This window comes from Alnus glutinosa, chromosome 8, assembly GCF_958979055.1.
Source record: "Alnus glutinosa chromosome 8, dhAlnGlut1.1, whole genome shotgun sequence".
NCBI classification, from domain to species: domain Eukaryota; kingdom Viridiplantae; phylum Streptophyta; class Magnoliopsida; order Fagales; family Betulaceae; genus Alnus; species Alnus glutinosa.
This window is the reverse complement of record NC_084893.1, coordinates 24,663,174-24,678,868: the sequence shown is the minus strand read 5'-3', so window position 1 is coordinate 24,678,868 and position 15,695 is coordinate 24,663,174. Positions and strand designations below refer to the sequence as shown.

Sequence of the window (15,695 nt, the reverse complement as noted above, 5' to 3'; positions counted from 1 at the left end):
ACTCTCTAGCCGTCCTTGTCCCACTCCTAAAAATACCGACCACCCTTAAAAACCACAAAGCTAGCCTCAGATTGAGACTTATTTGGGTTTGGAAGAAGGAGATGTGAGCAGAAAACAAGAGCTATATGAACACGCAATAATCCATGGTCAAGAAGAGCTTCTCTACCAAACGATATGTATGGTGGGAATTCCCTAGTCAAGTGAGACAACGATCAAGTTGGTGCCTTCATCTTGACAAATTGGCTACATCCATTCATATATATATATATTTATATATATAGACGCGTGGCAGAGTCTGGTTCATGTTTTGCGTAGTAAATTAAGCATTTTATGAACCAAATTTTAGGATTTTATATACCACGAAAGTCAATTGCAGCTTCTCTGCAAGTAAACATTTGGAGAGTTGAGGTTGGAAATATATGGCCGACAGATTTGAAAGTCAAAGGTAATTTTAATTTTTTTTTTTTTTTTTTTTGAGTGAGTCAAAGGTAATATTTGAAAGAGAAATGTTTGGTTTAATTTTTTATTTTTTACATCTTTAGTCCAATAGATGTCTAAATTCATCATTAAATCTATGAGACTAAACGCGAGTTCTATAAATTTAATAATGAATTTGTAAAAAAATGATACCAAACACATTTCAATTTGAAAATATGAACAAAAGGACGGTAACAATTAACAAGGGCAAGACGGAGTAAACCATAAATCGTTTAGGATTCTGTTTTTCTTCCGCAAACAACTACATGAAATGGCAATTTTGAATTGTGTTTTTGAGGAGTGGTGATTGGAAGGGACCCTAACTTGCCTCCTGCCCCCATTTTCAATAAACAAATCAATTCTATTGAAAAAGAAAAAATAAAACAACAACAAAAAAAAATCACTTTTTGAATAAAATTATTTTGTCTATTGAAAAGGAAAAGGCCGGTTAGGGTCTCCCCATCACTACTCGTTTTTGAGACATTTCTTCTACCAAACATTTTCGTACCTCCATTTGCTACTTCTCAAAATTATCTTATAATTTATTCCACGTCTTAACTTTTTAGTAAGTGTTCTTTCAAACAAAAAGGCATTTAAAAAAAAAAAAAAAGGAACTGTCTGCTAATTGAGTATTTTGTCTCTTTCTGCTAATTAAAATCCAAATTAATGAATATGTTAGAGTATTAATTAAATGATTAATTAATAAATATTTTTTGATCAGCTTACATTTTTAAAATAATTAGTAATTTAATTTGATGTTAGAACAAATATTATGAATTCGAACCTTGTCTTTATAATTCACATTTTATTTCAATTGAATATTTTAAGTGTTCAACTTCACTTATTGATAGAGAATTTAAACCTAAAATGTGTTAAGCTTTTAGGTCAATTCATGTTGATTTTTTGAGATCCGAATTTTCAGTAATCTCTTACTTGAACATAAAATATGAGAAAATTTTTATAAAATTCACATGTTCAAACAACTAGACGGACAATTCAAAACTAATTTTGACAAATAAACTTCGTATTAACTCTTTTATATTTACTGACTGAATTATTAGCCGTCTCTATCCGATTTTCAAAAGTTCTACTATAACCTAATGTAATTTGACCAGCAGTAACACGTACCAAGTATAAAGTAATCATAAAAGAGTGGAATATATGACGGGAAGCTATATTTATATATATGACCGTACCATCCGTTGGCACCGTCCAATTGAGGGATTAGTGAAACGTGTCATGATGGAGGGGCACGTACACCTTCCTGGGTGGTTACTGGTTATCCCGGGAACAAGTACAACTGGCTAGTCTGCTACATCCACTGCTGATGCAAATATCCGGGGGTTTACTTTTTTTTTAATTGTCAATCGTCCAAAACGTCGTCAGATTAATTTGTTCTTTCATCAGAAAGTCCAAAATTTGTGCCTAACTTTCGAAGAATAGACACAGAGAGAGAGAGAGAGAGAGATCAATGCATAATCTCAACGATCGAGCTATCCCAACAAACAAAAGAAAGCTCAGATGATGATTGGCAGGGAAGGTAGACGCGTGGATCATGGGGGATGGAGCTTCTTAATAGAGAGCGTGATGGGACCGAGTATGGTAGCCGATAAGCTTGCCTTGTCACTGTGAGTGTCGAACATAGGATTAAGAAAGACTCCAATTTATAGGAGGATTTATGTAGATAATTATAGTAATCAATTAATAAGATTTAATTACTATCAAATCTGCTATTATAATTACAATAAATTACTTATACCAAATCTCTCAGTATATAGAGAGTAGGGCCCGTTTGAAATTTCTCTTTCCCTCCCCTTCTCTTATTTTCACATTTTTCAAAAAACATCAACTTCAAAATATTTTCAACTTTTTATATCACAATATATGATAGGCAGGAGACGTTCAAAACATTAATTGTTTTAAAATTGGTCCCTTTCAACGTTGGAAAGGGACGGTTGATGGCCGGTCAAAAGACTCTCGTTTATTATTTCTCTTATATCACATCAACATTTTTTTATTATTTTTTAAATAAAAAACTCACTACAATACAATTATTTTTTTTTTTTTTTTTTCACTTTTCTATATAAATTATTTCAACTTTATATCACATCAATCATATTTTCCAATCATTCAAAAAAAAATTCCGAAAAGGGAGGGGAGGGGAGGGGAACGGGAATTTCAAACGGGACCTATGTTCTCTAATAGGGTTCACCAGTTTTTCCTTTATGAATCCTTCCTGTGAATCAAAAGTCACATATAGAAGATACAACGGTTAGTACTAAATGAAAGTAGTTTTCCATTGCCCAGGCTTCTATGGAAATCTTTCTTTCACCGAGTAGTGCAAAAATTTGTAAATTCAGCCACTTCTCTTAGTGCTTGATCTAGAAATCATTTGCTATTGCTTTGGTTATTAATATAAAGAATAAGTAAATATCCTTTCATAGAATCTCTTCATTGCATTTGCAGCAAAAGATATCTGATAACAAGCAACTATCCGATCATTCTTTTTGGTGAGAATTCCATTGTGAAAACCTACTACAAAGTTTTATCTATGAAAGAATGTGCAAGCTATGAAGAAATTTGTACAAGCTACCGATCTGCCATCTTAAACTCTCATCCTAGAGAAATAATTGAAGGGGGGACCCTTAATCGTCCCCCTCTCCACCTTTTGAATAAAAAAAACATTTTCATTCAAAAAAGAAAAACAAAACAATAATAAAAGAGTCACTTTTAGAATAAAAGTGACTCTTTTATTCAAAGGGGGGACCTTTAAAAGAAGGTCCCCCCTCAATCATTTTTCCTCGTCCTGATAAGTTAAGTTACAGAAGACATCTAAGTCATTCAAACTTGACCATGAGTCAAAGGAAAGATTTTTGAAGGTACAGAGAGCTTGGGAAATCCTCAACAATTTGAGTTCACGGTCAGTTTATGATAGTGAGTTTCGAGCTCTGAGACAGGATGCTGTAATTGCAGATGATGATGTCAGTTTGGATGATATGATGGTTGAAGACGCTGGAGAAGCCTTGGAGCTCTTTTACCAATGTCGATGCGGTGACTACTTCTCTGTTGATTCTCTAGAGCTGGAAAAATTGGGGTATGTATTGTTGAGAGATAGGAATAAGATTTCTCTGTAGACACAAGATGATTCACCTGCATCGTTGGTTCTTCCTTGTGGGTCTTGGTTCTTTGAAAGTTCGTCTATTGGTTAATTCGGATATTTGTGTTTCAATTGATGATCAAATATGATTATTGTTTTCACTGGTTTTTGTGCTAGGTTTGAGGATTACTCAAACTTTTGATTAGTTTCAGATTTGATCAAAATGCTTGAAATCCGACTCGACTAGAAACCAATTGAACTCGATCGAATTTCAATGCTATTTACATAAAAGGACAACATCAAATATCAAATATCAAATATCAAATATCAAAGTTGCTATAGATTAAGAATTTCAAATATTCATTTTCCATATGCTTCCAATCATCCCAGGACTTTATTAGAAGGGTGCTGGTTTTAGTAGTCACTCAGGAAGTCTATCAACAAATGCAGATCAAGGGGGAAAAAAAAAGAAAGGTTGAATTAAAATCATCTAAACTCATCTTTATTACTCCAGATACACCTAATCATACAAATGAAGCGATCACTCAGAAATGAAGAGAAAAAAAGAAAAAGAAAAAAACTGAACTGCCTCTACAAATGGTTTACAACCCCGAGTACAGGTGAGAAAACTCCGAAGTGCTATTTTCCTGTAATTCAACTATTTTCGTATGGTATGGTGAAGCAAGCATATCGTCACCCCAAAGGCTGCTCAGGGTTTTGCAAACATCCCTTGCGTCAAGGAGGAGAAATCATAATCCTTCCCTGATTGCGTAGGAGGCACAGATGATACTGTAGATGCTGATTGAGGTTTACTCACTCCAGTGGTTGTGGCGCCATTAACTGGGGTAGCCTGGCCCATAGAATAAAAGCTGCAACAAATGAATGGCAACAGTTATGAATATGAAGCTTTACAGTGTTTAGCAAAACAAGGGGGAACATTAGCAATCGCACTGGGAAAGTGCAGATTCACGTTCACCTCCAGACAGATCATTAGCGCAAACCACAAGAAATAACAAAGCAAAAAGAGAAAAAAGCGAGAAAATGAATCGAATAGTGAATTGAAGAGTAAGTTGTAGAAATAAAAACAATAAAGGGTTAAACACCTTTTTGGTACATGTGGTATAAAAATTTTATTTTTAAGTATCTCAATTTCAATTCGTATCGCAAATGATACCTGAATTTTAGAAAAAGACGGTTATGGTACTCAGCCAAGGGGGTACCACCCATCCTTTTTTTTTTTTCTTCAATTTTTTTTTTAAAGTTTTTAATATATATATATATTTGAAGTTTTATTATTTTTAATTATTTTTATTAATTTTTAAATATTTTTATTTTTTAATTTTTTTTTCATTGTGCTACGTGTCAATACCTAGAGTAGACACGTGGCAATCCATTAAATTTTGGATGAAAAAATGGAGGGAGGTACCATATCCGTCTTTTTCCAAAACCCAAGGTACTTGCGATCCGAATTGAAATTGAGGTACCAAAAAATAAAGTTTTCAAACCACATGTAAAAAAAGGTCTTTAACCCAAAACTTGAAGCAATAGCATTCCCAAAAACAAGCATCCTTTGTAAGAATAGCATTTTGTTGTTAGTATTTTTCTGTAATGAAGGCAACCGTATTCCTCATCGAAAATCCCTAATATAAATATATGAGCCACGTTTGAAAGAAATGAGGGACAGAAGAACGCTAAACAAATGAGGGACACAAGAATCCTAAACAAATGTGCATACCTTCTGTCTAGACAAAAGCTACTAAACAAAGTCCCATTAGGCAATTGCTGGTATAAGAGACCCATTATGCAAGTAACCACGACATCAAAAGACCTTGCAACCAAACAAACACCGACTAGGCAGCTAATATTTAACTCAATTGTGCACATGAAATTAGAACACAATTCAGTTGACAACTAAAACAACTTAACATAGATTACAATTCTATGAAACAACTGTTGGTTTCTATTATTGAGATCCCAAAATCCTTTTAGTCGACCAAAAACAATTAATGACATACCTAGATGTAGGGTATGGAACAGAGCTCCCCACTGGATGTGCTGGTCCCGTGCTCCTTGTCTAAGGAAGAAATATAACAATGAGAAATTCCCTAGACAGAAGTTACTACAAAATGAATTATGAATTTAGGTAAGCCCTACTATGGACTTTTACCTGCATAAATGTCTGTACACTATGCCCACCGGTTGGCATTATCATTCCAGGAATCTGGTGGCCAGCATTTGCCCAACTTTGAGCAGACAAATTGATACTGCCGTTGGACGCAGGTTGTTGTACAGTGCCAGTAAATTTCGGTTCCCCACCAACAGATTTAGCTGCAGCAGCCATCAGAAGGGACTGTTGCTGAGCCAGCATCATTAGTTGTTGTTGATGCGCAGCAAATGGTGACACCATACTCGACTGCAACTCAAACCATGAATTCATATTCTGCTTATTCGTTCGTTTTTCAAAATTTACCAGCTCAATCAATTAAGACTAATTTTAAATTAGAAAAATAAACCTCTACACTGGAAATCCAAATAGATAATAGAACGTCTATATAAATAGAAAATAAAGCTAGCTAAAGTTTTAGTCACATACACCTCCTAGAAATCTTGTAAATGATGGTGAAATATATATACCTTCTCAAAAAGGCTCATAATATCATTTGTTACATCTTTCTTGGGTTTCTCTGAAACTGAAGCAGGCATTACTGACGGTGAATCTTTAAAAAGATCCTCAATTCCAGTAGTCGATTGGGGACTATTTTCGACCGGCTTTGTAGCACCAGTTTTTTCAGCTGTTGCCGCTTCTTCAGCAGCTGCAGCTGCAACAACCATAAAGATAAAATAACAACCATGACTCTCAACCTCAAAGCAATTGCAAAAAAAAAAAAAAAAAACATGTTCACAAAAAAAAGGGATAAACTAGCAATACTTCTTTGATGATCCAGTAAGTGAAAAGAGTGGCAAGTAGAGACATACACTGAAAACCTGCCCAAGCATTATCATCAGGTGAAACGGCCCCTGAGCCATTTTCACTTGGACCATCCATGGATAAGATGTTGAAAAGGTCGGTTGCATAGTCAACTTTTGGTGGAGAGACGGTGGAAGCAGCATCTGAAGCCTGCTTTGTTGCTTCAGCTTGGGGCACTGCTGGTGCCGTTTCTATTTTCTCAACATGTTGAGGCTTTGGAACAGGAGTAACCTGCTAGTATGTATTTATGTCACTCACAAAGAACCTTGCATTAAATCTATTTTCAAATTTAGACAAAAAGGTTGATAATGGAAAAGGATAATCATTAAGAAAGAAATGAGGGCAAAACTGGAATCATGTAGGTTAACAAGTCTTAGCCAGTATAGCTTAGTGCATTAAATAATACTGCATAGATTAGTCCACAATCACTTCATACATAGCTAATACAGCATTGGTATTTGATTCATCAATTTTCTTCTGAATGTCATCAATATTATGGCAAATTCTAGACTCGGTCCTCGTTGCCAGAGAATGTTTGGATAGCCATATCAAGTCTAGCGTTCCTGGGGTGCTTTGCAAGCTAGATATTACGAAGGCCTTCGATCACATTATTTTTTTGATAAGTAAGAATTCATTAAAGAGCGCAGAGGGGCGCAACCCTAGTACACAGGGAGTATACAAAGGAGCCCCTAATTAGAGGACCGAAACGAACAAGAAAGTAAAAAATCAGCGTACGACATACTACCCATGCCATTCGCCGACACCCAAAAAAACAACATATTAAGCATAATTCTACAAAGAGCCCCAGCCTGAACCTCCACATCCTCAAAAAGCCTAGAATTTCTCTCCCGCCACAAGCCCCACAAAACACAAAGAGGAACCTGCTTCCAAACACGGTGAGCAGGACCACGACCCAGCAAAGAACCCCAAGCACTCAATAAGTCCAAGACGCTCCTAGGCATAACCCACTCCACCCCAAACAAACCATAAAAAAAACTCCAAACAACTCGAGCCACGTCACAATGGAGAAGAAGGTGATCAACGGATTCCCCATGCTTTTTACACATAACACACCACTCGACCACCACAATTCCACGCCTTCGTAAGTTGTCATGAGTTAAAATCTTCCCTAAAGCTGCTGTACATGCTGAGAAGGTGCGGTTTTGGGGAGAAATGGGTCTCATGGATAGCACACTGAATTTCTCCGGTGCGCTTCTCCGTTTTGGTTAATGGTTCCCCGTCTGGTTTCTTCAATAGTTCTCGTGGGTTGAGACAGGGCGATCCTCTATCTCCCCTTCTGTTTGTAGTGGTCATGGAGGCTTTGAGTAAAATGTTTTCTATTACGTTTGTGACATGGCTCATCCCTTTGACTGCTCTCTGGGATCTAAGCTCCCTGTGGTTAATATCACATACTTGTTGTTAGTGGATGATACATTGGTTTTTTGTGAGGCCAACCCTAATCATCTTCACCATCTGTCGTTACAGTTTTGGTATTAGAGCCAGGTTTCATATAAGCTGTTGGAAATAAATCTTTGGATGATGCCAAAACTCTTGTAGAAATAAAATTAAAATCAATATGGAAATTAACAATTATTTTATTTTTTGGCCTAAAACGAATTCACTTTGAAACATATAAAACACATGCTAAAAATAGGTTGGAAGTCAAAGATGAAGTTATCAAAATGCTTATTGGGAACTTAGTTTATACTGAAAATAACATCATCAATTTTTTTTTTTTGGATGGTGCACAAAATTCTTGTAGAACTGAAATAAAGTAAATCTGGAAATTAACGATTAAATAAATAAAATGTAAACAAATAATTGGTTGAAAAATATTATTGTTGACTCTCATTATGTTTGGAAGCTGTATCTGGCTTAAAGGTTAACCTAGCCAAATCAATCTTGGTTCCTGTGGGCAATGTGGATAATGTGGCTGAGTTAGCTAACATCTTAGGTTGCGGGACTTCCTCTATACCCTTGAAGTATCTTGCTATGCCGCTAGGGGCGTGTTATAAGGCTAAGTCTATTTGGGATGCATTGTGGAAAAGATGGAACACCGGTTGGCCAGATGGAAAAGGCTATATTTGTCTAAGAGTGGCAAGGTTACCCTTATCAATAACACTCTTTCCAATCTACCTACGTACTTCTTGTCTCTCTTGCCCATTCCTGCTAGGGTGGCCATTCAAATTGAGAAGCTCCAACGAGATTTTTTATGGGGAAGAATAGGCGAAGAATTTAAATATCACCTGGTTAGCTAAGCCACGGTTTGCTCTCCGATCTCTAAGGGAGGGTTAGAGATCAGAAATTTGAGGATGTTCAATCACGCTCTGCTAGGTAAATAGTTGTGGCCTTATGGGATTGAGAGAGATGTGTGGTGGACTCCAAATACGGCAGCTCATGGGGTGGGCGGTGCTCTCTTGAGTCGGCAGGAGCTTATGGGGTGGAGGTGTGGAAGAACATTAGAAAAGGTTGGAATTCTTTCTTAAGCTTCACTAGATTTGTTGAGGGGTATGGAACCAATATCATCTTTTGGCATGATTTGTGGTGTGGGGACACGACTCTTAAGGTAACTTTTCCAGCTTTATTTGGTATTGCTCGTCTGAAGGACGCCTCTGTTGCAGATAATTTGGAGTTTTTGGGTAGTTCCAACTAGTGGAACGTGAGTTTTACTAGGGAGGCTTACGATTGGGAGGTCGATATTTTTGCTTCTTTTTTCCAGGCGTTGCATTCAGTTAAAGAGTGTAGAGGTAGCGAAGACAAGTTGTGGTGGGTTTCGTCCAAAAAATGTTTGTTCAAGGTCAAGTCTTTTTACTCCTTAGCTTGCTCTGGAGGCATTCGCTTTCCCAGGAAAAGTGTTTGGTGCACTCAGGCTTCTTCAAGGGCAGTCTTTTTCTTTGTGTGGTCCGCGGCTCTTGGCAAGATCCTTACCCTAGACTATCTTAGGAAGCAGCGTGTTATCGTGATAAACAGATGCTATATGTGTAAGAAGACTAGGGAGTCCTTAGATCATCTTCTTCACTACTTTTGCTTTGTAAAGTACTCTCTTCAGTTGCTTTGGGATGTCTTGGGTTATGCCCATACGGGTTATTGACTTGCTTGCTTGTTGATGGTCCTCTAGAAGGCCAAGAAGCGCTGCGGTGTGAAAAATGGCGCTCATTTGTCTCTTTTGGTGTTAATGGAGGGCAATAAACAATAGGAGCTTTGAGGATTTGGAAAGTACCTTGAAGGAGATTTTATCCTTGTTCTACCTTATGTTGTACCTTTGGACTACGGCTTATGTGCACCCTTTGTTGTTTAGTTTTGATAACATTCTTGGTCGCTTTTCTTGTTCTATTTAGGTGTTTCCTTTGTATACTCGGTGTACTAAGGGACGCCTTACGCTCTTAATGAGATTGGTTTCTTACTTAAAAAATAAAAATAATAATAATTACGGAAACGATCAAATTTATCACCCTCATATGACAGCCACACCATAACCGGTCCTCAGACCAAAGGCTCACCCCAGGAATTGATCCATTTGTTGATTTGAAAATCCCGTGCTCAAAGCATTGTAGCTACATAATCTATATAGAAATCAGAAAACTCTGGTGATGAACTTAAATACTTCCAGATACACCTTGATATATATAGTTGATCAAGATAACCACAATGATTAATACATTGGCTAGATTTCAACTAACCTATTGCTATGCTTCCAAAAGCAAGAGGATGGCTTGGGTATGGCTATCTGGAAAGAAATTTGTGGGAACAAAGTGGCAATATAGGTTCCCAATAAAGGTCATTTACTTTGGCATTCAGTGATTTACAAATACAATAATTTTAATAGTTAAGTTTCCAATCCAACCAACAGGGTGGATTTTAAAAGAACACAAGTTAAATAAATGATTCTCATCTATTTACCTGATCTTGACTGTTGACTGAAATAAGTTACCAAATTAGAATTTGTTTACCCCTTTCACATGATATGCATAATCCAAATCATTTAGTGTGTGTGTTCCATTGAGATAACTAAAGGGATCACTGATTTGTTTCGCCACATCGAGGATATCCAGAAATCAAGAACCTAGAAAAGGAAGTTTTGTGTTGTGTTCCATTGTGATAACTAAAAGTAACCCTAAAGATGATATTAGTGTTCTAATAATTGTTAAACTAACTAGAATGGTTCCCTCGAGTATTCCATCTCATAAACTAGAAACTGAACTGTTACAGCTTTGTCTCACTCAGAGAATACGATTAGCAGAAATGGAGCCAGACAGTGGAAATGACTATTTCTTCCCCAATGACTGGCCACTGAAAATCTGAATATTACGGGCATTCTCTTGGTATTGTTGGACCAAAAAGGATAAGAGTTCATTCAGAGATACTTTGGAAGCCATGAGGTTCAATTATATTCACCTTTTCCAAACAGGTATGTCTTTTGAAAACAAAGACACATAATACAAATGGTAATTAACTAGGAACAAAAAATCAAGATACCTGCTCAGGTCCTTTAGGAGGAGCAGGAACACTAATTCTTGTAGCAGAAGCAGTACCGGATGGTCGAGTGTTCTTCCTTTCCTCAAATGTATTTTCAGAACTAGAAATATGGCCATGCCCAATTCTTTCTCCAGGCCTTTGCCAATGCCCAGAAGCCTTGTCTTCCTGCACTCTAGTCGGTGATTTAGGTTTTCCATCTCTTGGAATCCATCTCTTGTCTTCATACCTAGAATTATATGCTATTATTAGCATAACTAAAAAAAGTGTAATCTTATGATTGTAATCAGATGCACATAACAAAGAATAAACAATGCGCTAAAATGATATAAAAGAAAGATACTGGTTCCTAGGGCTAACTCTTACATACTTTGCACGAATAAAATTCTCAATTCCAACTCTATCGTAATTAGGGGGTAGCTCTGCTTCCCAGTAACTATTTGCCTTCTCATTTCCCATTGCTATATAGAAACAAAAAACAAATTAAAATCATGTAGGCAGTTTCTTGATCTTCAATTCAACATGACATCAATCAGAGAAAATTCAAGTTCATGACCTAAGAGAAAAGCTTACAATGAATAAAGGCAACCTGCTCCGGAAGCCAAGTGTCCAGGGTAGCAGACCGCACCTGCAACCAAAGCCATTTTTGAATATCCAAATCAGCCTACCATGAAAAAAGTTTGTAAATTTGAATGTGGAAATGAATTAATTGACATTTAAGATACAAAATATAACCTTTGATATGTGCACCCCAAGACTTCTGTGGATCCCAGAGCACTGCATGCATATAAAGATGCCTAAATTTACGCTAGCCCATCTTGGACCTCTGCATAGCAATTAGCTCATTATAAGCAACTTATCCAAGTAAAATGTACTGAACTAACAACATGCTTATATTTGGAATAACCAAAGAAAATTCCTTATTGTTGAGTAAATTTCTTCGAAATGTACTTATAACTCTACTAGTGAACATTTTCTAAATCATCTCTTTTGGCTTCCTCGTTATAAAACTATAATATCCAGATCATCTCTTCAGAATTTTTTAAGTTACATACTTAGCTTTGCAGTCGGCACATTCCCTGTTCTCCGGCAATTTAAGAAGTCCTTCCAGTATCTACATATATTTCAAACAGTAAAGATAAGAATGTAATTGAGAGAACAGACTGAAGGAGCAAGAAAAGTAGATAACGTTGAAGCAAAGATCAGCAGACAAACAAAAACGATAACCAAATTGAACGAACAAGAGTGCACACACAGTGTTGGCATCATTAAGCACAGTACAACCATTACATTAAGTCTAAGAACGAATTAAAAATGGCATAGAAGGAACAACAGGAAAATTGATAAATGCCTCTTAAATGGTCCATAGTTCCAACTCAACCCAATGATCTCGGTTCTAGCTTAGATATTTTTGTTTTTGGATGATTAATCGAGATATTATTAAAAGCATAAGGTGCCCTCATGTACACAGGAAGTATACAAGAGAAGCCACCTAGGTAGTAGGGGCAAAAAGAACAAGAAAATCATGACAACTAATCACTAAAGCCACCTAGCATAAATATTTACACATATGAATCTCATATAAGAAGAAACTGCTTGAAGAAATAGAATTTGACATGTTTTCCCATTGTCATGTGAAACAAATATACTTTTCCTCATACACCCAATCTGGGAATGCTCCACCAACCAAAAGAACCAATATGATGCGGTTGGAAGTCAGGTTTACCATATAATAGACAGACTTGAGCACAGAAAATTGATGGTAGCCCTATACATAGGATATCCATCATATCCTCCCACAAACTTTAAAATATATAGTCAATAACTATATGGTTGTGAAAATGTTTTAAATGAATAAGAATGAAAGGAAATGCAATACATATGTATGATGTAATCCTAGAAGAATTCCAGCCCTTCTGTTTTCATATGCCACATCACCATGAAGCGGTAAAATAAACCCTACCCAACAAAAAAAGGAAAAAGAAAAAAAAAAAAAAAACACTCTAGGTTTTGGTAGCATAGTTTTCTACTGAAAAAGATTGCATATTTGGTAAAACCCAGTCATAAACAATATATTATAATGAGTAACATTCAAATAGATGTAAAATACAATCAAAACATATCTAGGAGGGTTAAACAAATAATCAAAGCAAATCCTACGAATTCTCCAACAACCCAATCAATCTCTCTCTTTATAATTTTTTTTTTTTTTATTAAAAAAAAAAAACTCTAATCCCTGAGAACTCGTCCCCACAGATGATGCTACCCGCTTCTAATTTAAATTGCCCAGATATTACAAACTGATAATGTTAAAAGAAAACACAATATAAGACTGATAAGAACCGTGAATCTAATTAAAGACAACACATTTTGCAAGATAAGCTTGACATGAACACCATTCAATCAAATAGGAATGCACCTACCGAACCCATATTCTAAATTCAGCATCCAAAACTCAAATGAAAGCTTGAACCCACCCCCCCAAACAAATTAGAGATCCAAAAAGAAAAAACACGTGTCCAACGTCAACCACATAAATAACATTTGATCAAATCCCATACAAACCCCAATACAACAAAATTAAAAGGAAAAAAAAAAAAAAAAAAAAAAAAGTGATCTCTCAGCACATAATCAATGATAGAAAACAATTAGCAACGATCAACCAATCAATGGACCAAGAACATTTCAGGTCCAAAACATACAGATCAAATTCGAAATGTTCCCAAATCTTATACACCGGTTAATTAATCCTCCAAAATGTTACAAAATTTCCAAATTTTCATTCCTCTCTCTTCAATTTCTCAGCACCCAGTCAAATAGCATAATCGAAGATCAATGATCCCAGGTCATTTTGGGGGGAAAAAAAAAGTGTGGCAATTTCAACATTTCGTTATATATTGGGGTCTACATGCAAATAAAAAGAATAATACGAAGGAGGAGGAAGAGGATTTAGGACCTTTCTGTGCTTGGCGTTGAGCTCTTTGGAAACGTTGGCCTTCTCGTTCATGGTGTCCGTGCAAACAAACAAATAAACAAAAAAAAAAAACAAAAACAACGCAAATTTATAAAACAGAAGCACAAGAGAGAGAGGAAGACGGAAGAACAAGGTCAAATAGGTCTTTTCACACGCTCTCTCTCTCTCCCTCTCTCCTCTCTCTTTCTCTCTCTAACTCGCCGTCTCTGATTATTAAGCGACGCGGAAAGAAGAAAGAGATGGAAGCAATGGCCGCTCTTGACTTTTATTTTCTCTGGGTTGGCGTTTCGCGCGTGTGCGTCTGAGCTAAGTGGCCAATTTTTTTAATCTCTGGCACGTGTGGAGGGTGAGATTAGGAGTAGAGGGGTCTACACAATTTTTTTGTGCGCATTGGCTTGGTCCAATCATAAGGGGACAGGTTTTCAACGACTTTTTGTTTTAGAGTTGCATAAGAAAAAAATAAAATAAAAGAACACTCGAATTGTGGAATGAAGATTAAACTTCATGATCAAATCAATATAATCAATTTATAATATTATGGGAGAACTTCACTTATAATTTCTGATCTTTCATTACTTTTATAAAAATGTATCTACTTTTTTAAAAGTATCAATTTAAATTATTCATCTTTCTTTTTTTTCTTTTTTCTTTTTTTTTTCAATTTTAACATTTCGTTATAATTTTCCATTAAATCTTGTCAAAATTCTCAAAATACCTATTTTTTCTTTTTAAAAAAAAATGCTAGGATTTAGGTATTGATAAGAATTTAACGAATTTACAAAAATTATGTATGTCTGAATTTTTGAAAAATTTTATAATTTTTTTTTTAAAAAAAAAAATACAGAGTATTTTGAAAATTTTGATAGGATTTAATGAAAAATTCTAATAGAAAGTTGAAATTGAAAATATTGAAATATGAATACCTTAAATTGACACTTTTTTGCAAATTATAAATCATAAAAGATAACAGGAATTATAAGTGAAGTGTTTCTTAATATTCATGTAAGGGGTCAATATAATCAGCTTTTCGACATTTATATTGTGGAAAATCAATAGGCATGTTTGTTAATGTGTTTTCTATTGGTAATTTTTTTAAAAATTAAAAATTAAAAAAAATTAAAAGGTATTTGGTGTAATATAAAAGTAAGTATTTATTTTATATTTTTGCGACTATTTGGTGTTTTATATATTGGGTGTTTTTGTTAATTTTTTAAATTCTAAAACAGAAAATAAAAGACACAACAAGTTTTTAACAAACATAGCCAAGAGAGTGGTTTTTATTACATCCACACTGAAAGCAATTGGTGAATTAGATTTTTGGTAGATAATGTACATGATTTTCACAAATAAAATGAGAGAAGCAAAAATGCATACCAACCAAAAGTGCATTTGAAATTTGGTTAGGTAGGTGGTGAGTAGTTTGGAAAACAATCAAGTAGTTTGGTTAGAATACTCAGCATATCTGTTTTTATTAAGTTAATGATTCGAGAAATAATTAAGATCAAGTTAACGGTTTTTCATTTAATATTAAAATCTAAAAGATTAAAATGACGAAGAAGAGAAGATATATATATATATATATATATATATATATATATATATATATATATATATATATATATATATATATATATATTTTTATGAATGACTTGGCGCTTAATGATATTGCATTTTTCTGCATTAATATTAGGGGTTGATATGGATGC

General features: G+C 35.2%; 2 protein-coding genes across 3 annotated transcripts; one reads left to right on the top strand and one right to left on the bottom strand.

The window, feature by feature from the left end:
- Positions 1–3,028: 3,028 nt before the first annotated feature.
- LOC133874879 (uncharacterized) lies at positions 3,029–3,652 on the top strand. Its single transcript, XM_062312766.1, has 2 exons — positions 3,029–3,099; positions 3,293–3,652. The coding sequence occupies exons 1-2, from the start codon at positions 3,029–3,031 to the stop codon at positions 3,609–3,611; spliced, it is 390 nt and encodes a 129-aa protein (XP_062168750.1). The 3' UTR covers positions 3,612–3,652.
- A 233-nt stretch (positions 3,653–3,885) lies between these two features.
- Positions 3,886–14,228, bottom strand: LOC133874877 (ADP-ribosylation factor GTPase-activating protein AGD5). Of its 2 annotated transcripts, none has more exons than XM_062312765.1 (11): positions 13,972–14,228; positions 12,071–12,129; positions 11,751–11,841; positions 11,589–11,643; positions 11,386–11,476; positions 11,019–11,244; positions 6,551–6,773; positions 6,209–6,387; positions 5,742–5,987; positions 5,590–5,648; positions 3,886–4,443 (listed from the first exon to the last, which is right to left on the bottom strand). In XM_062312765.1, the coding sequence occupies exons 1-11, from the start codon at positions 14,020–14,022 to the stop codon at positions 4,284–4,286; spliced, it is 1,440 nt and encodes a 479-aa protein (XP_062168749.1). In that variant the 5' UTR covers positions 14,023–14,228; the 3' UTR covers positions 3,886–4,283. The 2 variants fall into 2 exon arrangements, with proteins under 2 accessions (XP_062168749.1, XP_062168748.1); XM_062312764.1 differs by having other exon boundaries at positions 6,209–6,393; positions 13,972–14,227.
- Positions 14,229–15,695: the final 1,467 nt, after the last annotated feature.

Coding starts and splice junctions, on each gene's coding strand:
- LOC133874879 (XM_062312766.1), top strand. CDS start 3,029: ATGAAAGAATGTGCAAGCTATGAAGAAATTTGTACAAGCTACCGATCT. Junction 3,100..3,292: donor ATCTTAAACTCTCATCCTAG/AGAAATAATTGA, acceptor GTCCTGATAAGT/TAAGTTACAGAAGACATCTA.
- LOC133874877 (XM_062312764.1), bottom strand. CDS start 14,022: ATGAACGAGAAGGCCAACGTTTCCAAAGAGCTCAACGCCAAGCACAGA. Junction 11,644..11,750: donor TTGGGGTGCACATATCAAAG/GTTATATTTTGT, acceptor CTTTGGTTGCAG/GTGCGGTCTGCTACCCTGGA. Junction 11,245..11,385: donor GAGAATTTTATTCGTGCAAA/GTATGTAAGAGT, acceptor ATATAATTCTAG/GTATGAAGACAAGAGATGGA.